The 23,372-nt window shown below is 43.4% G+C and overlaps 1 protein-coding gene across 3 annotated transcripts in view; it reads left to right on the top strand.

Annotated features, from left to right (window-relative positions):
* Positions 1-778: 778 nt before the first annotated feature.
* The window catches only part of LOC121569173 (serine/threonine-protein phosphatase 4 regulatory subunit 1-like), a 31,637-nt gene continuing 9,043 nt past the window's right edge, over positions 779-23,372 (top strand). Inside the window, exons 1-16 of one of the 3 annotated variants that reach the window (XM_041879872.2) lie at positions 779-895; positions 1,039-1,083; positions 3,197-3,281; positions 3,398-3,504; positions 5,640-5,782; positions 6,010-6,156; positions 6,650-6,757; positions 7,086-7,151; positions 7,511-7,669; positions 8,874-8,998; positions 9,145-9,905; positions 16,699-16,859; positions 16,991-17,272; positions 19,378-19,539; positions 19,973-20,073; positions 20,684-20,804. In XM_041879872.2, coding sequence (XP_041735806.1) covers positions 889-895; positions 1,039-1,083; positions 3,197-3,281; positions 3,398-3,504; positions 5,640-5,782; positions 6,010-6,156; positions 6,650-6,757; positions 7,086-7,151; positions 7,511-7,669; positions 8,874-8,998; positions 9,145-9,905; positions 16,699-16,859; positions 16,991-17,272; positions 19,378-19,539; positions 19,973-20,073; positions 20,684-20,804 — 2,580 coding nt within the window. In that variant the 5' untranslated portion in view covers positions 779-888. Of the gene's footprint in view, positions 896-1,038; positions 1,084-3,145; positions 3,282-3,397; positions 3,505-5,639; positions 5,783-6,009; positions 6,157-6,649; positions 6,758-7,085; positions 7,152-7,510; positions 7,670-8,873; positions 8,999-9,144; positions 9,906-16,698; positions 16,860-16,990; positions 17,273-19,377; positions 19,540-19,972; positions 20,074-20,683; positions 20,805-23,372 lie in introns of all 3 variants that reach the window. The other 2 variants (XM_041879871.2, XM_041879873.2) reach the window with 2 other exon arrangements.

The following is a 23,372-nucleotide window of genomic DNA, read 5'->3' as shown; positions in this document are numbered from 1 at the left end:
CATTAACACGAGCATTTAAAAGCTCACACCTGCGTTGCTTATATACTTCATCCAAAGTAACCCTATGTACCATAGCAAATGTCTACCCCAACAAGTCAGCTTTTTCTTTATCAGTTACGGACAAGTGGACTTGCGTTTTCCAGTCATCTTCTTCAACATAGACCATACATCCCCCAGCTCAGCATCCCTGCCTATTGTAGAGCAGAACTGTCTCCATGCATTTCTCTTGACAGAATCTACTTGGAAATCAAGTAGATTCTCAGGAGTCATATTCCTAATCCTATGCAACACTCTGTAAACCCTATTTCTTTCTCGAATAGCTGCAGTGCACTCTTCAGTCCACCAAGGAACCACCTTCGCAGCACTCAAAATCAGAGAGGTCAGAGGCAGCACATACATCAACCGGCCTCTCTAAAGACAACTCTCCAACAGACTTTAAGCAATGATCACCAAACTTTTCCCAGTCTGCTTTATGAAAGCACCATCTTCTGAATGGTACCCTATTTGGAATAGTAACATCAAAGTTCATGGTACACGAAATCGGGAAATGATCACTTCCAACAGTAGAATCATTCAGTACATTACATTCACACATAGATGCTGGTAAACGGCTTGAGTGAACTTTCTTAATTTAGCCACCATCTTTGACTATTTCACAAGATAGAACATTATTATCCAATCACTGACCAGAATTTGAAGCAATTGATTTCAAAATCATTGGGCGTTGTACTTTACTATCAACGCCTCTAGGTGGGGTGGTGATTTTCTTAACCGATTCTATACTATCCGGACCGCTCGTTGTTCAGTTCTAACCGCGACTCCTATCTTCTCCCTCTCCAGTTGAAGCCTCATCTGCACATACCACTTTAAATGTAGGACCAGGACAAGATGGCGGGTACGTAGCCTTTATTTACATTAGCTTCGGGGAAATGCGTTATTAAGACTTATTTCCGTCCCATATTTAAAAAGTTTCAAGTGAAAGTACAATTAAGCTATTGATTGAGTATCCTTTCATTCCGTTTTTGGTTGTTTTTACAGATATATCTTTGCTGCAAGAGGATTCGCAGGAGGAGTTGGACGGATGTAAGTTTTCAGTGTGGAACTCTTACTACTAGGGGACTGACTAGCTTGCTACATAATTGCCCTGTCGGCTATGGAGTTCACGGGGGGGGTCGTATGTGTGGACCTTGAGTATACGTGTTGGACTGTCCCCTTTCTTAGCAACTTACTGAACTTTTCCCTCTTCGATGTGTAAAGAGGTATATTCACATGTTACATTTAAATGCTTGCAAAAGTAGTTTCGTAACAGCTAACGCTATGTCACGCGCACAGTTAGGTCATAAACTAACCAGCTAGCTAGCAAGCTAATTGGCTAGCTAGCCTCTGAAATGGCCAGATAGCTATCTAGCTCAGCTAAAGCAGATTAACAGTAACAAGCGGTTCGATTCACTGCATTGTATTCAATTTGATTATGAACATCTCGCACCCCTCGCTAGCTAGGTTCCAAACCTAATCCATCAAGCTTGCGTGCAGGATAGCTAGCGACCTAGCTAGTTACATCAGTGGAGGGAGGTTGTTGGGTTTTGTTCGACTACAGTATGATACTCGCTCAGGGCCATTAGTCACTCAACCTGAACCTCCCTGATGTGGAATGTTAATGGGTTTGGATTATTTGGTTTACTAGCTAAACTAAATTAGTTTGATAACATAACCAGCTATACTGAAAAAATATATAAATGCAACGATTTTACTGAGTTACAGTTCATTATAAGGAAGTCAGTCAATTGAAATAAATTCACTAGGCACTAATCTCTGGATTTCACATGACTGTGCAGGGCGTGCAGCCATGGGTGGGCCTGGGAGGGCATAGGCCCACCCACTGGGGAGCCAGGCCAGACCAATCAGAATTTGTTTATCCCCACAAAAGGGCTTTATTGCAGACAGAAATACTCCTCAGGTTCATCAGTTGTCAGGGTGGCTGGTCTCAGACGATCCCCCAGGTAAAGAAGCTGTATGTGGAGGTCCTGGGCTGGTGTGGTTACATGTGGTCTGCGGTTGTGATGCCTGTTGGACATACTGCCAAATTCTCTAAAATGACGTTGGAGGCGGTTTATGGTAGAGAAATTAACATTACATTTTCTGGAAACAGTTCTGGTGGACATATCTGCAGGCAGTATGCCAATTGCACGCTTCCTCAACTTGAGACATCTGTGGCATTGTGTTTTGTGACACAACTGGCCTTTTATTGTCCCCAGCACTAGGTGCACCTGTGTAATGATCATGCTGTTTAATCCGCTTCTTGATATGCCACACCCGTCAGGTGGATGGATTATCTTGGCAAAGGTGAAATGCTCACTAACAGGAATGCAAACACATGTGTTCACAAAATTTGAGAGAAATAAGCGTTTTGTGCGTATGGAACATTTCTGGGATCTTTTATTTCAGCTCATGAAACATGGGACCAACACTTTACATGTTGCGTTTTATATATTTTTTCACTATAGATTGATATCACTATCCAGCATACATATTAGACAATTTGGGGACTGGCAAAAGTGGGAAATTGATGCACCCAGCCTGGCCGTATTGCAATAACTGGGATGTGCAGTTACTTGACACTGTTACAGTACAAGCTAGTTATTTATGTTGCAAGAGGGTAGATTGCTTTGTTTCTATAGTGCATCATGCAACATACCCATACCATTATGAAACAGTCAACATGCAATAAGTCCACCTACATATAACTACCTTCCTCCCACAGATCCACACCTGCTTTTAAGCTATGTGCATTTTGCCATGTTTAGATGTGTTCATTGTAGGCCTATGTTGATGACATTCATATGTTTTCCTCTCATTAAATCTGTAATTTTCACTTCTGCACTTTTTTGTGTTGGACCTTATTATTTTAACTACTGCTGATATGCTAATAGATTTAGCATTGGTGCCAAGCTTCTGCACTTTTTTGTGTTGGACCTTATTTTTTTAACTTCTGCTGAAATGCTAATAGATTTAGCATTGGTGCCAAGCTTCTGCCACTACTGCATGTCATGTCATTCACTCACTGTTCCTCATCACTGTCACTCACCGGCCTGTCTGGGTGGTGGTGGGTGCCTCTCATGCACTATATTTCCAATGTCTCTACTAGTTGGTGTGGATGACTACAGCTCAGAGTCTGACATCATTATTATACCTTCAGCCTTGGACTTTGTATCGCAAGATGAGATGCTGACTCCTCTTGGAAGATTGGATAAATACGTGGCTAGTGAAAACATTTTTAACAGGTAGCTATCCAATGGAACATTATTAAAACACACATTTTTAAAGACTTTTTAAATTTATTCTGGAGAATAGTCAAATTGGTTCATTTTATGCATGGTTGTTATTGTGTGAATTCCAGACAAATGGTGGCACGAAGTTTGTTGGACACACTTAAAGCTGTGAGTGAGGATGACAGGGACTGTATCACTGTCTTGGAGAGAGTGGGCCGACTGGCCGATGACTCAGGTAAGACCCCATCGCTGAATGAGACGTGGCTGTTTCATATTTAACGGCTGACTGTATTGAAAACACCAAACTTGTGTCTGTCCGTCATGTCTGCATGCTCTGGACATGCCCCTATTTCTGTGTCATTAAGTAGCCAGCCTGTTCTCCTCAGCTGGTCACCAGTGCAGAGATAGGCCTATGAATGTTTGATGGAGCGGTGTATTTAACTGACTGTTAACTGCACCTGGCTGCCATTTCACACAGGTGAAATGCATTTAGCCTGACTTTTACAGCCGGTCCCTGTTCAACCCCCCTTGGCCCTAACCCTTCGATGTTTGCAGATCTTTAAGGTTAGGTAGGCTAAGCAATATAGTGGAAGGTGCACCACTGCTTCTACCTATCCAGGCCGTTCAGATCGGCCAAGTTTCAAATTTTGATGTCACGTGCACAAGTACAGTGAAATGTCTTTCTTGCAAGCTCTAAACCCAACAACACAGTAATCAATGTAGTACTAAAAAGAACACGAGGTAGAACAAAAACGAGAAAGTAAGTAAGCTATATACAGGGTCAGTTCCAATACCATATTTATACAGAAAAAAATATAAACGCAAGAATTTTAACGATTTTACTGGGTTACAGTTCATATGAGGAAATCAGTCAATTGAAATTAAATTAATTCATTTTGGCCCTAATCTATGGATTTCACATGACTGGGAATACAGATATGCATCTGCCTCACAATGGGCCTCAGGAACTCGTCGCATTATTTATTTGCATTCAAATTGCCATCGATAAAATGCAATTGTGTTCGTTGTTCGTAGCTTATGCCTGCCCTTACCATAAACCCGACGCCGCAATGGGGAACTCTGTTCACAGCATTGACATCAGCAAACCGCTCGCCCACATAACGCCATACATGTGGTTTGCGGTTGTGAGGCTGGTTTGACATGCTGCCAAATTCTAGAAAACGACATTGGAGGCGGCTTGTCAGCATGCCAATTGCGCGCTCCCTCAACTTGACATCTGTGGCATTGTGTTGTGTGACAAAACTGCAAATTTGAGTGGCCTTTTTTTGTCCCCAGCACACCTGTGTAATGATCATGCTGTTTAATCAGCTTCTTGATATGCCACATCTGTCAGGTGGATGGATTATCTTGGCAAAGGAGAAATGCTCAGTAACAGGGATGTAAACACATTTGTACACAACATTTGAGCTCATGAAACATGGGACCAATATTTTACATAGTCCGTGTAGCCATTTTGTTAGCTATTTAGCACTCTTATGGCTTGGGGATAGAAGCTGTTCAGGAGCCTGTTGGTGTCAGAAATCGAAGTGTTGGGGCCATGGGGAAGTGGTAGGGATTAGGAAATTGATTGGTCATTATTAGCTGGGATAACTCAAGTTTATTTGTGCAATGGTTAGGTCTCTGTAATTCTCTGAATGTAGGCTAGTGTACTAGCAGTGTCCTTGTAAGCGCAGGGCATGATAGCGTAATGCAGTAGCCCTGCTTTGCTTTATCTTGGCCAGGTCGCTGTTGTAAATGAGAACTTGTTCTCAACTGGCTTACCTGGTTAAATAAAGGTTAAATAAAAGAAAAAGAAAATGGTGCATGCATACATTAGAGTAGCAACCAGGTCCCTTAACCCTGGAGTACACTGACCAGAGAGGACCTTAGTCAGGCAGTGGGCATGTTTTAAAACAACTTTATCATGAATATCGTAAATAATAATGCACATGAAAAAGGGTTTCCCATAGCGTTTCAAAGGTGGGTGTGCTTTGGGGACATTTGGGCCTGCCTGGGAAATATTCTAGTCTATTTATTAGTGGATTGATGTATGTCTTTCAAATGTAGGCCTAACTAAATTCACATCTGAAGTTAAGAAAATATAACTGTATTTCTGCAGATAATCTCTCTGGACAAATTATATCCTCCCTATGGACAGAGGAGGATATCATTATATTTGTCCAGAGAGATTGTGTCCCCAAAGGCCTTTTGAATGGCAAAATGATCTGGTTTCATCATCCAGCCAGGGTGCTGCTGTCTATGATGTAATCAGATCATTTTGTTTTAAAAAGGCCTTTGATCTTTGGGCTTTATTGGCCCCTTTTCTACTGTTTATAAAATATTTTTAAATGGATGACCTTTCTCTTTCAGAGCCCACTGTAAGAGCAGAGCTAATGGAGAAAGTTCCTCACATCGCCATTTTCTGTCAAGAGAACAGACCTTCCATTCCGTTTGCCTTCTCTAAATACTTGCTACCGATCGTCGTGAGATACCTGGCTGACCAGAACAACCAGGTAACAAGCGTGTGACAATTCATTACATTATCCCTCAGTGTGTTGTTAATCATACTTCTTCTATTTTTCAAATGCCTCTATATGGCCATTGACACATGTTAAATTTACACCAATTTAACGTTTTTCCGATGATGAATTAAGCTGCGAAAAGAAACATTTCATCGCAACTCTAATATTTGTCTAATGTTATTAATAACTTCTATATAATGATTCTGATGTCTCCCCAGGTCAGAAAGACCAGCCAGGCAGCCCTGTTGGTGCTGCTGGAGCAGGATCTGATTGAGAGGGGGGACATTGAGACCCTGGTGTGCCCCGTCCTGGTGGACCTGACCGCCCCCGACAGCAACGACGACGTCAAGACGGAAGCCATGGCCGTGAGTCACGTGACCAAGGAGATGTCTGAAATGGCACCCTATTCCCTATATAGTGCACTTCTTAAGTTGGTTTGATGGGTTCTGGTCAAAAGTAGTGCACTACATAGGGATTAGGGTGCTATCTCAGAAGCACGAGTGTGAGATGTAGTATGGAGCAGTTTATTCATGACATGATGCTCACACCACATTGTTATATTACCAGGCAGCCAGTGTGCCACTTTAAGATATGCTACTTTAAAACATTAGCATTTTATGTCATGAGGTTGACCACTTTGTTTTATCTGGCTTGCTATTTACCATAGCTGTGATATACAGAGGTAGGCTGCAGCCAGCATTCAAATTAATGTTTGTCCTTCTGCAGATAGTGCAAGGCAAGAGTATTTCAAAGTTGTCCATAGGATGCAGGTAGTGTTTTTGTGATGTGGCCAAACCTCCATGTGATGTGAGGAGGATGCTGACATACTTTATTTTGACTCTGTGTTTGTGTCTGTAGATCATCTGTAAGATGGCCCCCATGGTGGGCAAGGACATCACAGAGCGCCTCTTCCTGCCCCGCTTCTGTGAGATGTGTTGCGACTGCAGGATGTTCCACGTGCGCAAGGTCAGTAGGATCTAGACTAGGGTTGTGTTCATTCGGCACCAAATGGATGAAAACGGACTGAAACAGGAGGGAATACCTGAAATTGTTATCCGTTGCAATTTTAAAAAATGTTTTCTGTTGTGTGCCGTAATGAACACGACCCTGGATTAGACCACTCACAGGCAGTGGTTGTCCCACTGTCTATGGGTAATGGGGACTGAACACACTCAATCAGACTTTCTCACATGTAGTATTGGTCTTTTCAGCTTTTTTGTTTAACGTATTGTTATATCTGCGTGGGCTTTGAGTCAATGTTTTAGATGTTTTGTTTTCTGTGTGTTTATGGCAGGTTTGTGCAGCAAACTTTGGCGACATTTGCAGTGTTGTCGGAGGAGAGGCGACAGAGAAACTCCTGGTACATGTTGACCTCTTTTGGTTTCATTCTCAGCCAACTGACTTGTTAGCTTTGTCACACCAAGGTTTACTCAAATGAGTCATCTGACAGCCAGAAGCTACTATTGTGCCTAATGTCGTTCCCAACTGCCACTGTATTGTCAGTTTCTCTGCACTCAGTGTATTGTTCTCTGTTGCAACTGTGTTGTGACCTTGAGATTGTAACGGGTGACCCATTGACACGCTCTCTCTCTGTGTGACTCCACTCAGTAGCTTGGCCCCGTGCGACAAGGAAAGGGCATTCCAAGCTCTGACTAACTGAAATTGTTATTTTGTTTTCTGCCTTCCCTTTCTCTCCCACCTCTCTCCTTTCCTGTCCAGCTGCCCCGCTTTTTCCAGCTCTGCTCGGACAACGTGTGGGGGGTGAGGAAGGCTTGTGCCGAGTGCTTCATGACCGTTTCCTCGTCCACCTCGCAGGAAGTGCGCAGGACCAAGCTCTCCTCGCTCTTCATCAGCCTCATCAGTGACCCCTCCCGCTGGGTGAGCACTCGATAGAAAGATGGATTTTCTACCATTTGGCAACCCACATCCACAACCTGACCCGAGGGGTATCCTACGAAGCAAGCTAGATCTACTCTGGGTTTTCCAAAGCTAACCAGCTTGTTAACTTAGCATTCCACTTCAGGTTTCATCCGCACTACGACGGTGGATATTGCTCGTCCGCCTGCCGTTAACTCTAGCAGGCTTTTAACTGCGCGTGCATGTCGCACATGGCTAGTCAAACACTGAATTCTTCATTGAGACAATGCTGAAACGTCAATCCATGGGCAAGTCAGTGCCACACTTTCATTTTTGCCAAAATCGATGTGAAAGTCATCTTGCAAATTCAGCAAGCTATGGTGTTGAAGTGCCGACTTTGGTGTGCTTAGTAATGTACAACTACCTTTTTTCCCCCATTCCTATCGATAAAGGTTTTGTATTAAGGAATAAAAAAAAGTCATACTGTGCGTGAAGTTTAAAATGCATTCTGTCATTACTAAATGTGTAATGTGATGTATTTTTGTAACACACACAAAAATACATTTTGATTTAATAAAATATTTAATCAGCCGTCTTCCTCAAATGAAGGGGATGATGACGCAATCTTTGCAACTTATGGCGCAGTCATTTCATTCAGGCTAAGTAGAGTTAGCCTTCCCCAGAGCACATTAGTTCTGAAGGATTCGTTACCATAGAAATTTACCTGACTAAAAAGTGAGCCACTTTCGTATGACTGGTTATCCCGAGTTCAACTCAGTTGACCAAAGTTACCTCGCTAACTCCTCAAACCTGCTTCGTAGGATACCCCTCCATTGGTAAATACTTTAGCATAGGCATTAAACATTGACCTGGGGCTAGAATGCCATTGTTCATGCTCTAGGTAGTTTGCTGTAGGTAACTCACTTTTCCAGTTTGAAAATAACTTTTTAGAGAAAATGTTTTTTACTGCAGGGCCTGGTAGTAGTAGTGTTTTTTTCCCCCAATAGTTCGCCCACCATTATGGAAAATTGACATTACATCTTTTAAAAGCACGGCTGACATGCCACTTAGGACATGTCATGACACATGCTTTTCTCTGCTTCCTTATTTTAATGCACAACTTGCCTACTCTTTACAAGAGTGTCTGCTAAATGAGTGTAAGTAATTGTCATGTCATACTCGTTTGTTCCTGGACCGCTTGTCTCGTACTGTGTGTCTCTCTCAGGTGCGTCAGGCTGCCTTCCAGTCGCTGGGCCAGTTCATCTCCACGTTCGCCAGCCCCAACAGTGTGGGCCAGTACTTCAGAGAGGGGGAGGAGGGCGAGTGCAACTGTGTCCATCCACAGAACAGGTGCAACCATTTTGGGCCTTTTGAGCAGGCATCTAAAAGGGAATTTACGTGAATGGCTGGATCCTTTCTTTCTGAAGAAAATCCACCAAGCTTGTATTGAGATTTGAACTGCTTTGTTTGTAACTAGCTTCCTTTCTCTCCCACAGTATTGAAGAGAAACCACTGAACTCGGACACTACAGACCCCTCCCTAAGGGCTAACACAGAGAATTACTCTCAGAGGCACTTGCCTGCATGCACAAATGGCAACCAAGAGGAGGGTTGTCCACAACAGGACTGCATTTTGACAGGCGACCTGGGGGAGGGGGTGTTGTGCCGGACAGAGGAGGTAGGAGGTGTGGATGTGGCGGAGGAGGGGGGTGGGGAGCAGGCGGCGGAGGCCTTGACGGACGCCTCGGACGGTGGATCGTGCTGCGAGGATGCCGACATAGGTCCTGAGTGCCTCTGTGGCGAGAAGAGCAAGAAGGAGCCTTCCTCGCTAATCCCTGACTCCTTCGACACAGCAGGGGCTCGGGAGGAGGAGGAAGCCCCTTCAGGGCATACTGAGAACGAGCCAGAGCCACCTGAGAAGCACACAACCTCTAACGAGAAGGATGACTCACCAGCAGACATATCTGAGCCCTCATCCTTGCCTGAGCCAGCAGACGAGTCCCCCTCTGTCAGTCCTCAGGACAGTATCCCTGAGCAGGAGCTCTACAACTCCTTCCACTTCTGGAGGACGCCCATCGCTGAGATGGACCTGGACCTGGAACTGCTCCAGCAGGGTGAAAGTGGCCAGGAGGAGCCCCCCAGCTATGGCTCCTCCAGTCAGGGCAAGACTAAGGCCTCGGCACCCATCCTGGACCGGAAACAGCTGGAAGAGCTGATTGAAAACCTGGAGCCTCATATTGATGACCCTGACGTGAAAGGTGAGCTGTGTGTGTGTCTATGAAGCTTCAGCTTTACTATACTATTAGAGGTCTACACTACAGCTGGGGTCAAGATAAGCTGCTTACTTAAACACCATACATTGGAATTTAACTCAAGAGGTGGTTATTTTGGTCACTGTTGAAATACATGGGGTTGTGTGTCCATTCATAGAGACAGTGACTCATAGTGTGTTGTAGGCTGTATATAATTCCGTTAGGAAGAAGTTGTCATGGAGGGTGAATTCCCTTGGGCAATAAAGTGACAACCTGTTTTTTCCAAGCTAACCCCAGCAATACAGTGTTGTTGACTGTTAAGATTCCTCTGCCGTGAATGGACAGCAGAAGCTCAGCTGTAATGTTTCACAGGTAGTGTTGGGTGGTAGAGCTCAGAGGCTAGCACTATAGGCCAACGCTGTGAGAGGTTAGACTTTGTTATCGGTGGAAGGAAACCCTTGATGTCGCCTCGGCATGTGCGGTTAGCAGCCTGCTGGGGCCTGGCCATTCTACGCAATACAAAAGGGAGGTTATATTTGGGCCCGACTTGAAAGGGACAGAGGCAGTAAATAGAAAAATCGTGAGAGGTGTGTACCGGTATATCAATGTCATAAATCGCACAATGAAACTAAGGGCGTTGTCAGAGGTTACCAAAAAGCACCAGAAAGAAGCTTAAAACGAAAGCTGTTTTTGTCGTAAAACAGGTTTATACAGTACCAGTCAAAAGTTTGAAAATACCTACTCATTCCAGGGTTTTTCTTTATTTTTATTATTTTCTACATTGTAGAATAATAGTGAAGACATCAAAACGATGAAAGAACACATATGGAATCATGTAGTAACCAAAAAAGTGTTAAACAAATCAAAATATATTTCATATTTTAGATTCTTCAAAGTAGCCACCATTTGCCTTGATGACAGCTTTGCATTCCAGGTGACAACCAGCTTCATGTGGTAGTCACCTGGAATGCATTTCAATTAACAGGTGTGCCTTGTTAAAAGTTAATTTGTGGAATTTCTTTCCTTAATGCGTTTGAGCCAATCAGTTGTGTTGTGACAAGGTAGGTGTGGTATACAGAAGATAGCCCTATTTGGTAAAAGACCAAGTCCATATTATGGCAAGAACAGCTCAAATAAGCAAAGAGAAACGACAGTCCATCATTACTTTAAGACAACGTCAGTCAATCCAGAAAATGTAAAGAACTTTGAAAGTTTCTTCAAGTGCAGTCGTAAAACCATCAAGCGCTATGATGAAACTGGCTCTCATGCTGACCGCCACAGGAAAGGAAGACCCAGAGTTACCTCTGCTGGAGAGGATAAGTTCTTTAGAGTTAACTGCACCTCAGAAATTGCAGCCAAATAAATGCTTAATAGTTCAAGTAACATCAACTGTTCAGAGGAGATTGTGTGAATCAGGCCTTCGTGGTCGAATTGCTGCAAAGAAACCACTACTAAATGACACCAATAAGAAGAAGAGACTTGCTTGGGCCAAGAAACACGAGCAATATGTCCTTTGGTCTGATGAGTCCAAATTTGAGATTTTTGGTTCCAACCGCTGTGTCTTTGTGAGGCGCAGAGTAGGTGAACGGATGATCTCCGCATGTGTGGTTCCCACCGTGAAGCATGGAGGAGGTGTGATGGTGTGGGGGTGCTTTGCTGGTGACACTGTCTGTGATTTATTTAGAATTCAAGGCACTCTTAACCAGCATGGCTGCCACAGCATTCTGCAGCGATACGCCAGTCCTACTAAGCGCAAACCAGATGGGATATCACCTCCAGGCTGTGTAAGGGCTATTTGACCAAGAAGGAGAGTGATGGCGTGCTGCATCAGATGACCTGGCCTCCACAATCACCCGACCTCAACCCAATAGAGATGGTTTGGGATGAGTTGGACCGCAGAGTGAAGGAAAAGCAGCCAACAAGTGCTCAGCATATGTGGGAACTCCTTCAAGACCTTTGGAAAAGCATTCCAGGTGAAGCTGGTTGAGAGAATGCCAAGAGAGTGCAAAGCTGTCAACAAGGGTGGCTATTTTGAAGATTCTCAATTATAAAATATATTTTGTTTTGTTTAACACTTTATTTTTTTGGTTACTACATGTTTCCATATGTGTTATTTCATAGTTTTGATGTCTTCACTATTATTCTACAATGTAACAAATTGTAAAAATAAAGAAAAACCCTTTACTGAGTAGGTGTGTCCAAACTTTTGACTGATACTGTGTACAGTGCCTTGCAAAAGTATTCATCCCCCTTGGCGTTTTTTCCTATTTTGTTGTATTACAACCTGTAATTTAAATTGATTTTTATTTGGATTTCATGTAATGTACATACACAAAATAGTCCAAATTGGTGAAGTGAAAGGAAAAAAATAATTTTTTTCAAGAAATTCTAAAATATACAGTTCGAGTCGGAAGTTTACATACACCTTAAATACATTTTAAACTCAGTTTTTCACAATTCCTGACATTTAATCCTAGTAAAAATTCCCTGTCTTAGGTCAGTTATGATCACCACTTTTTTTTAAGAATGTGAAATGTCAGAATAATAGTAGAGAGAATGATTTATTTCAGCTTTTATTTCTTTCATCACATTCCAGTGGGTCAGAAGTTTACATACAATCAATTAGTATTTGGTAGCATTGCCTTTAAATTGTTTTGGGTAGCCTTCCACAAGCGTCCCACAATAAGTTGGCTGAATTTTGGCCCATTCCTCCTGACAGAGCTGGTGTAACTGAGTCAGGTTTGTAGGCCTCCTTGCTCGCACACGCATTTTCAGTTCTGCCCACAAATGTTCTATAGGATTGAGGTCAGGGCTTTGTGATGGCCACTCCAATACCTTGACTTTGTTGTCGTTAAGCCATTTTGCCACATCTTTGGAAGTATGCTTGGGGTCATTGTCCATTTGGAAGATCCATTTGCGACCAAGCTTTAACTTCCTGACTGATGTCTTGAGATGTTGCTTCGATATATCCACATAATTTTCCTTCCTCATGATGCCATCTATTTTGTGAAGTGCACCAGTCCCTCCTGCAGCAAAGCACCCCCACAGCATGATGCTGCCACCCCCGTGCTTCACGGTTTGGATGGTGTTCTTCGGCTTGCAAGCACCCCCCTTTTCCTCCAAACATAACGATGGTCATTATGGCCAAACAGTTATTTTTGTTTCATCAGAGCGGAGGACATTTCTCCAAAAAGTACGATCTTTGTCCCCATGTGCAGTTGCAAACCGTAGTCTGGCTTTTTAATGGTGGTTTTGGAGCAGTGGCTTCTTCCTTGCTGAGCGGCCTTTCAGGTTATGTCGATATAGGACTTGTTTTACTGTGGATATAGATACTTTTGTACCTGTTTCCTCCAGCATCTTCATAAGGTCCTTTGCTGTTGTTCTGGGATTGATTTGCACTTTTCGCACCAAAGTACGTTCATCTCTAGGAGACAGAACACGTCTCCTTCCTGAGCGGTATGACGGCTGCGTGGTCCCATGGTGTTTATACTTGCGTACTATTGTTTGTACAGATGAACATTGTACCTTCAGGCGTTTGGAAATTGCTCCCAAGGATGAACCAGACTTGTGGAGGTCTACAAAAAAAAAAATCTGAGGTATTGGCTGATTTCTTTTGATTTTCCCATGATGTCAAGCAAAGAGGCACTGAGTTTGAAAGTAGTCCTTGAAATACATCCACAGGTACACCTCCAATTGACTCAAATGATGTCAATTAGCCTATCAGAAGCTTCTAAAGCCATGACATCATTTTCTGGAATTTTCCAAGCTGTTTAAAGGCACAGTCAACTTAGTGTGTGTAAACTTCTGACCCACTGGAATTGTGATACAGTGAAATAATCTGTCTGTAAACAATTGTTGGAAAAATGACTTGTGTCATGCACAAAGTAGATGTCCTAACCGACTTGCCAAAACTATAGTTTGTTAACAAGACATTTGTGGAGTGGTTGAAAAACGAGTTTTAATGACTCCAACCTAAGTGTATGTAAAGAAAAACTTCAACCTTAAATAATGGAAAAGTGATGCGTGCATATGTATTCACCCCCTTTGCTATGAAGCCCCTAAATAAGATCTGGTGCAACCAATTACCTTCAGAAGTCACATAATTAGTTAAATAGATTGCACACAGGTGGACTTTAAGTGTCACATGATCTGTCACATGATCTTAGTGTGTATATATACACCTGTTCTGAATGGCCCCAGAGTCTGCAACAACACCAAGCAAGCGGCACCATGAAGACCAAGGAGCTCCAAACAGGTCAGGGACCAAGTTGTGGAGAAGTACAGATCAGGGTTGGGTTATAAAAAAAGATCAGACACTTAGAACATCCCACGGAGCACCATTAAATCCATTATTAAAAAATGGAAAGAATATGGCACCACAACAAACTTGCCAAGAGAGGGCCGCCCACCAAAACTCACGGACCAGGCAAGGAGGGCATTAATCAGAGAGGCAACATAGAGACCAAAGATAACCCTGAAGGAGCTGCAAAGCTCCACAGCAGAGATTGGAGTATCTGTCCATAGGACCACTTTAAGCCGTACACTCCACAGAGCTGGGCTTTACTGAAGAATGGCCAGGAAAAAAGCCATTGCTTAAAGAAAAAAAATAAGCAAACACGTTTGGTGTTCGCCAAAAGGCATGTGGGAGACTCCCCAAACATATGGAAGAAGGTACTCTGTTCAGATGAGACCAAAATTGAGCTTTTTGGCCATCAAGGAAAACGCTATGTCTGGCGCAAACCCAACACCTCTCATCACTCCGAGAACACCATCCCCACAGTGAAGCATGATGGTGGCAGCATCATGCTGTGGGGATGTTTTTCATCGGCAGGGACTGGCAAACTGGTCAGAATTGAAGGAATGATGGATGGCGCTAAAAACAGGGAAATTCTTGAGGGAAACCTGTTTCAGTCTTCCAGAGATTTGAGAATGGGACGGAGGTTCACCTTCCAGCAGGACAATGACCCTAAGCATAATGTTAAAGCAACACTTGAGTGGTTTAAGTGGAAACATTTAAATATTTTGGAATGGCCTAGTCTAAGCCCAGACCTCAATCCAATTGAGAATCTGTGGTATGACTTAAAGATTGCTGCAAAAGGTGGCTCTACAAAGTATTGACTTTGGGGCGGTGAATAGTTATGCACGCTCAAGTTTTCTGTTTTTTTGTCTTATTTCTTGTCTCACAATAAATATGTTGCATCTTCAAAGTGGTAGGCATGTTGTGTAAATCAAATGATACAACCCCCCCCCCCAAATCCATTTTAATTCCAGGTTGTAAGGCAACAAAATAGGAAAAATGCCAATGGGGGTGAATACTTTCGCAAGCCACTGTATGTTGTTTTTATATTGAAAATTATGTTGTCGGTATTTCGAAATACCCCGGTAATACGGTATATCGCACAAGCCTAGTGTGTATTCATTCAGTGACGTGACATGTTCTGAATGTTGCAGATAGAAATAGCATGAAAAGAGCTGACAGACAATCATATCACTTCTAACATCCTCTTGAACAGGCCCCAGATTGTTGTTATAACTTATTTTTTGTACCTTTTATTTTATCAGGGAGTCATACCGAGACCAAGGTGTATTTTACAGATGAGCCCTGAATTGCGTAAATTACAGAAAATACACACATCAATATAAATACAAAATGCAAGCAAAAAATGTCTTCAATCAGCTTTCTGAATTGCCCTAGAGGAACCAAAACATCAAATTTAAGTGCAAGAAAGCTAAATCAGCTTTTAGTTAAATCAGTAGAGACCAAAGGAATTTCCAGAGTTAGCTGTCCCTGAGACCGGGTGTGGTAACTCATGTCTAAAGTTTAGTAAAGATGTGAGGTACAGTGGGACTTTTTGTAATACGTAGCAATGTATCAACCTACGTGACATCAGAGGGCCAACCAACTTTCTAGTAGAGAATGCAGTGATGAGTACTAAAATTGGCAGCTGTGTTCATATAGATGTCGCCATAGTCTAGGACCGATAGGAACGTTGACTGAATAATCTTCTTTCTACTATTTAGCGAGAGGCAGGACCTATTGCTATAGAACAGTGTTTCCTAAACTCGATCCTCTGTAATACACTACACAGCTTATTCAAATAATCAACTAATCAAGCTTTGCTCGTTTGAATCAGCTGTGTAGTGTTAGGGCAAAAACTAAAACGTGCTCCACTTGGGGTCCCGAGGACCGAGTTTGGGAAACCCTGCTATAGAAGAAGCCCATTTTGATTCTCAGCTTCTTAACTCATCAATATGCATTTTAAAAGAGAGCTTTTCAACTATCCAGATACCCAAATATTTGGGTAAGCAGGGACACGATCAATATGGACACCATCCAAAGTACATATGCTTAAGTCACCAGTTATTTTTATGTGCTCTAGAGAACATGTACTTAGTTTACCTGCATTTACCTAATTTCAGGTCAATAAAGTGTTTCTGTAATACAATGAAAGCATACTGTATTTCAGATCGAGCCTGCTCAACCGTGGGGGCAATGGCATACACAACAGCATCATCGGCATACAAGTGCAGGTTACAATTTTTTACAGACAAGTCGATATTGTATCCAGGAAACCTGATTTACACAATACAATACAGCTGAGCTATCTGACACCCAGATAAAGGCCCACTGTTGTCTAATGAAGGATGTGTAAATACGGCATAGAAAACGCCTGTTTGACGAAGACACACACACACACACAGAGTTTATACACACAAGATAATGACACACGGAGGAATCTAGCAATGTGGAACTCAACTCACCTGCTCATCCATGTCTCCTTTCCTCCTCTCCCTGCAGCACAAGTCGATGTCCTGACGGCTGCTCTGAGAGCCACCACCATAGACTCTCACCTAGAGGATGCCTTCCTGGAGCCCCGGGACAGCCAGGGTGTACACCACCACCACAACCCCTTTGGAGTGCACCAAATGCCCCTCATAGGAGACTACTCCGACATGGAGGTGAGGGGGAATGGGTGGTGAAGGCCTACCTTTTTTTTTGGGGGGGTGATGTCACGCCTTTAGAGAAAAAGGTGCAGGGTTGTTGGGTTGTCATGTTTGACCGTAGTTACTCTTGGTGTGTATCTGAGTAGAGCCGAACCTCGACCCTGCAGATGAGCCACGGCGATGACTCTGAGCTGAGCGACAGCAGCTTCAGTCCAGAGGATGAGAAGAAATCCAAGCATCAGGATGTGATCCCCCAGGCCCTGCTGGACCAGTACCTGTCCATGACAGACCCTTCCAGAGCCCAGACGGTGGACATGGAGATCGCCAAGCACTGTGCCTACAGCCTGCCCGGTGTGGCCATGACCCTGGGCAGACAGAACTGGCACTGCCTCCGGGATACCTACGAGACCCTGGCCTCCGACATGCAGGTGGGTCTACACTCTATTTCTATATGCATCTCCCATACACACGCCCTCTGTCAATTCTACTGTACATGTTTTGGAGGGAAAGTGTTTGACCTTCCAAGGTGATGAACACATTCAGTAGAAAGCAATTTGTAAGTCGCTCTGGATAAGAGCGTCTGCTAAATGACGTAAATGTAAAGCAACGTGGAACTTTTTAGATCTAAATAGATTGTGTAGAACCTCGCCCACTTGTAGAGTTGGCTCTATTCACATCAGCTCTAATGGCAACGTTTCTACAGTATCTCAACGTTCCACAACGTTGCACCCTCCTCAACGTACCCCTGGTGTGGTTAGCATGTAGCCTAGCGGTGTGGTTAGCATGTAGCCTAGCAGTGTGGTTAGCATGTAGCCTAGAAGTGTGGTGCTCTGCGCTCTCTCTCACTGTGGTCTATTTCTTCCTCCGCCAGCTGGTTATTGTCGGGGGGTGCCTTGATAGAGACAGGGCCTAGACTGGAGCATGGGACAGGTTTACTTTTATTTCTGCTCCTTCTCGAGCACCTTTTTTATTCATTTGTGTTTATCCAAAGCCCAATGTGTGGTTATTTTTGTTTGTTTGTTGGGTTCCCAACTGCAGTCCTCAAAAATAAACTCCTGTCCCCTCACCATTCAGTCCTCAACCACAGAGTTTGCCTGTCTGCAAAGGAACACCTTTTGCCTCAGGCGCCACAGCCCAAAGGGCTTGTCACCTTTAGGCTCTGGTCAGACTCAACCCCCAATCAGCTAGCTGGAGGCAGGAAGCATGAGGACTGGAGTTGACCTGCCCCCCATGTAAGGCCTGTGTATGCGTCTGCTACTGTGTCGTCGCCCCCCCCCCGGCAGCTCCCTGTGTCCCACACACACTCATACCAGGGTTTCCGTTAGGAAAATGTGGCGCTGGACATTTGACCGGCAGCATTTTAATTTACCGGACATTCAAGAAATTTACTGGATCCATATGCATTGGGTGCGTAACCCGATTAGGGCGTCCACCCATGGTGCTCAGAATGACAGAAATCACATTTAGACTATGGTCAATCATATTAACAGAACATGTCAAGGATGCAATGATGTGCAGTCCTTCTTACCTAATTCTGATGCGCACTTTGAAGACGTTAGAATAACTGTCCACATTTACTTTTCCTCAGCCAACAAGACGAGTAATGAACAACAAAATCACTAGCCTATGTCAATCTACTATCCCCCATAGTAGAAAAGTTGACCTATTCCATTGGTCAGCTTGTTGAGAAAGAAATAGCCCATTCCTAACAGACCCTGGGTCAGTTGTGGGACGATAGATCCCAAATTCATACAACCAGTAGGCCTAGGCTACATAAATAATTAAACACGTTAAAAAGCTATGAGTCTGATGCAACAGATCAGAACGTTTAGCTTAAATTGTTGATAATCTATTATTTATTCACATTATAAGCGCAGCAATGCGCACAAGGCAGTATGCTATGCGCAAATGTTCGTTCTGTAATTCAATTAGCGGGAAAACACTTCAAAAGCGCAGCGGTTTCATGTGACAGATGAAAATATCCATTAGAAATGTAGAAAGAGGGGAGATCTAATATGCAACAGCTAGCATGGGTTGCTAATATTACTAGGATTGTGCCTTTAGCTACAGGATAATGAAAGAAAGTTGATAAAATTGCCTCCACGGATATGGTCTGATTTTGGCTAGGCTACTTAGAAGCAAGTATGCCTCATGTAGTAAAACCATTCAGGTTTCATACAATGTAAGTATATGTTTTCAAAATGCATACTGCCTCTAGCTCATTGCAAAGTGGTGTGTGACGCGCTGATGAAGGTGGCCTTCCGTTGCTTATGCATTTACTGTAGCAGCAGCTCTCGTGCTGTCTGACCGATTTTCTGCTCAAAGGCTCTGTATCGGTGTGATAAATAAGATGCATAACGAATATACTGTACACGCGTCAATTTAATGTAACTAAATTATGCAAATTAACCTATAGACCGATAAGCATGACCAGTTTTATCGGCTAACGGAAACCCTGACTCATACACACCCTTTAACACCTCTGGGCCTGCCTGGGCTCTAATATCTCTCTCTGTCCCTCTCCCTCCCCCAGTGGAAGGTGCGTCGGACGCTGGCGTTCTCCATCCACGAACTGGCCCTGATCCTGGGGGACCAGCTGACAGCGGCCGACCTGGTGCCCATCTTCAACAGCTTCCTCAAGGACCTGGACGAGGTGCGGGTAGGGGTCCTCAAACACCTCTACGACTTCCTCAAGGTCAGCAAACAAGTATAAAGAGACTTGATAAAGAATTTATATTTCTCAAGAGTACCATCTCTTCTTAAATCTTTGTGTTATCATTAGAATGGATAGCTAGCCTGTCATTGCCCATCTGTTGTCCCTTTCACATCCCTGCTTTCTGTTTTATCAATTAGTTGACTGCAGCAGAAATGTTTCTACTGTTCCAAATGGCTCATATTTACAATAGTGCTGCAGTGTGCGATGATGGTATCCAAGGACACCTGCAGTGTCTTCTGTTATGCAGTGTAGAATTTCACTGTTCTGCTGTGTGGTGAAAGGGGATCAAATAACCTCTTTCACCTCCCCCCTTTCCTCAATCTTCTCTCCATTCATCCTCCAGCTCTCATATTCCTTCGCTTGCGCTCTCTGTCCACACTCACCCTGTTCCCCCCCCCCTCTCTCCCTCTAGCTGCTGCACCAGGAGACGCGGCGTAAATACCTGTACCAGCTCCAGGAGTTCCTGGTCACAGACAACAGCCGCAACTGGCGCTTCCGATCAGAGCTGGCAGAGTAGGTTACCCTGTCTACTCTGTTACCACACTTTATTAATCAATTGATTTCCCCTGTGAACTTAGTTGTCACACACACACCATTACCACCCAGACAAGTGGTGGTAGCCCTAGGTATTGTTTGCGCTCTCAGACCTACAGTAAATATGAGGAGTGTAAGTGGTGCGAATCCAGGCTCTGTCGTAGCCGGCCGCGACCGGGAGACCCATGGGGCGGCGCACAATTGGCCCAGCGTCGTCCAGGGTAGGGGAGGGAATGGCCGGCAGGGATGTAGCTCGGTTGGTAGAGCATGGCGTTTGCAACGCCAGGGTTGTGGGTTCGATTCCCACGGGGGGCCGGTATGAAAAATAAAAAATAATGTATGCACTAACTGTAAGTCGCTCTGGATAAGAGCGTCTGCTAAATGACGTAAATGTAAATGGTGCCATTGCCTTTACATTCCTTTACTGTGTGTGGGTGAGGGAGTTAAACATAGAGATAGCCTTTTAAAATATTTACTCTTTTGGTGACATTTGGTTCTATGGGTCAGGATAATCTCTCTTTTGAAAGCTGACCAGTGACTGACCATCCCCTCTGTGTGTGTGTGTGTGTGTGTGTGTGTGTGTTCTCAGACAGCTGGTGCTTCTACTGGAGTTGTACAGTGGTCAGGATGTATATGACTACCTTCGTCCCCTGTCCTTCAGCCTGTGTACGGACAGAGTGTCCTCTGTACGCTGGACCTCCTACAAACTGGTATGTCACCCAGACAGCCCCCTCCAACATCGGCTCAGCCCTGTTTTTCTGACTTTCTGTATCTTTTTCTGGCCTCAGCAGATTTTTGGACTTTTTTTCATGTTGGGCCATTATATCTGTGATGAATATTTTACGTCTCCCTACCAATTCCACGCATGAACATCTCATGTTTTGATCTCTTTTATACACTGAACAAAAATCGAAACGCAACATCGTGTTAGTCCCATGTTTCATGAGCTGAAATAAAAGATTCCAGAATTTTCCATATGCACAAAAAGCTTGTTTCTCTCAAAAGTTTGTGTACAACACAAATTAGTTGACATCCCTGTTAGTGAGCATTTCTCCTTTGCCAATATAATCCATCCACCTGACAGGCGTGGCATATCAAGAAGCTGATGAAACAGCATGATAACACAACACAATGCCACAGATGTCTCAAATTGAGAGATCATGCAATTGGCATGGTGATTGCAGGAATTTCCACCAGAGCTGTTGCCAGAGGATTGAATGTTCATTTCTCTACCATAAGCCGCCTCCAACGTCGTTTTTGAGAATTTGGCAGTACGTCCAACCGGCCTCACAACCGCAGACCACGTGTAACCATGCCAGCTAAGGACCTCCACAGTGTGTATGTTTACAAAAAAAAATGTCTTTACTATTTTTGTACATTGTAGAATAATAGTGAAGACATCAAAACTATGAAATAACACATATGGAATGATGTAGTAACCAAAAAAGTGTTAAACAAATCAAAATGTATTTTACATTTGAGATTCTTCAAATAGCCACCCTTTACCTTGATGACAGCTTTGCACATTCTTGGCATTCTCTCAACCAGCTTCATGAGGTAGTCACCTTGAATGCATTTCAATTAAAAGGTGTGCCTTCTTAAAAGTTCATTTGTGGAATTTCTTTCCTTCTTAATGCGTTTGAGCCAATCAGTTGTGTTGTGACAAGGTAGGGGGGGTATACAGAAGATGGCCCTATTTGGTAAAAGACCAAGTCCATATTATGGCAAGAACATCTAAAATAAGCAAAGAGAAACAACAGTCCATCATTACTTTAAGACATGACGGTCATTCAATCATGAAAATGTGAAGAACTTTTAAAGTTTTCAAGTGCAGTTGCAAAAACCATCAAGCGCTATGATGAAACTGGCTCTCATGAGGACCGCCACAGGAAAGGAAGACCCAGAGTTACCTCTGCTGCAGAGGATAAGTTCATTAGAGTTACCAGCCTCAGAAATTGCAGCCCAAATAAATGCTTCACAGAGTTCAAGTCACAGACATAAACATCAACGGTTCAGAGGGGACTGTGTGAATCAAGCCTACATGGTCGAATTGCTGCAAAGAAACCACTACTAAAGGACACCAATAATAAAAAGAGACCTGCTTGGGCCAAGAAACACGAGCAATGGACATTAGACCGGTGGAAATTTGTCCTTTGGTCTGATGAGTCCAAATTTTTGGTTCAAACCGCTGTGTCTTTGTGAGATGCGGTGTGGGTGAACGGATGATCTCCGCATGTGTATTTCCCACCGTAAAGCATGGAGGAGGAGGTGTTGTGGTGCGTTGCTTGTGACACTGTCAGTGATTTATTTAGAATTCAAGGCACACTTAACCAGCATGGCTACCACAGCATTCTGCAGCAATACGCCATCCCATCTGGTTTGGGCTTAGTGGGACTATCATTTGTTTTTCAACATGACAATGACCCAACACACCTCCAGGCTGTGTAAGGGCTATTTTACCAAGAAGGAGAGTGATGGAGTGCTGCATCAGATGACCTGGCCTCCACAATCCCTCGACTTCAACCCAATTGAGATAGTTTGGGATGTCGAACGGTGGAGTGAAGGAAAAGCAGCCAACAAGTGCTCAGCCTATGTGGGAACTCCTTCAAGACTGTTGGAAAAGCATTCCAGGTGAAGCTGGTTGAGAGAATACCAAGAGTGTGCAAAGCTGTCATCAAGGCAAAGGGTGGCTATTTGAAGAATCTCAAATGTAAAATATATTTTGATTTGTTTAACACTTTTTTGGCTAATACATTATTGCATATGTGTTATTTCATAGTTTTGATGTCTTCACTATTATTCTACAATGTAGAAAATAGTACAAATAAAGAAAAACCCTTGAATGAGTAGGTGTGTCCAAACTTTTGACTGGTACTGTATATACAGTTGAAGTCGGAAGTTTACATACACTTAGGTTGGAGTCATTAAAACTTGTTTTTCAACCACTCCACAAATTTCTTGTTAACAAACCATAGTTTTGGCAAGTCGGTTAGGACATCTACTTTGTGCATGACACAAGTAATTTTTCCAACAATTGTTTACAGACAGATTATTTCACTTATAATTCACTGTATCACAATTCCAGTGGGTCAGAAGTTTACATACACTAAGTTGACTGACTTTAAACAGCTTGGAAAATTCCAGAAAATGATGTCATGGCTTTAGAAGCTTCTGATAGGCTAATTGACATAATTTGAGTCAATTGGAGGTGTACCTGTGGATGTATTTCAAGGCCTACCTTCAAACTCAGTGCCTCTTTGCTTGACATCATGGGAAAA

This window comes from Coregonus clupeaformis, chromosome 7, assembly GCF_020615455.1.
Source record: "Coregonus clupeaformis isolate EN_2021a chromosome 7, ASM2061545v1, whole genome shotgun sequence".
Taxonomy (NCBI): Eukaryota; Metazoa; Chordata; class Actinopteri; order Salmoniformes; family Salmonidae; genus Coregonus; species Coregonus clupeaformis.
This window is presented reverse-complemented; position numbering and strand designations above follow the sequence as displayed.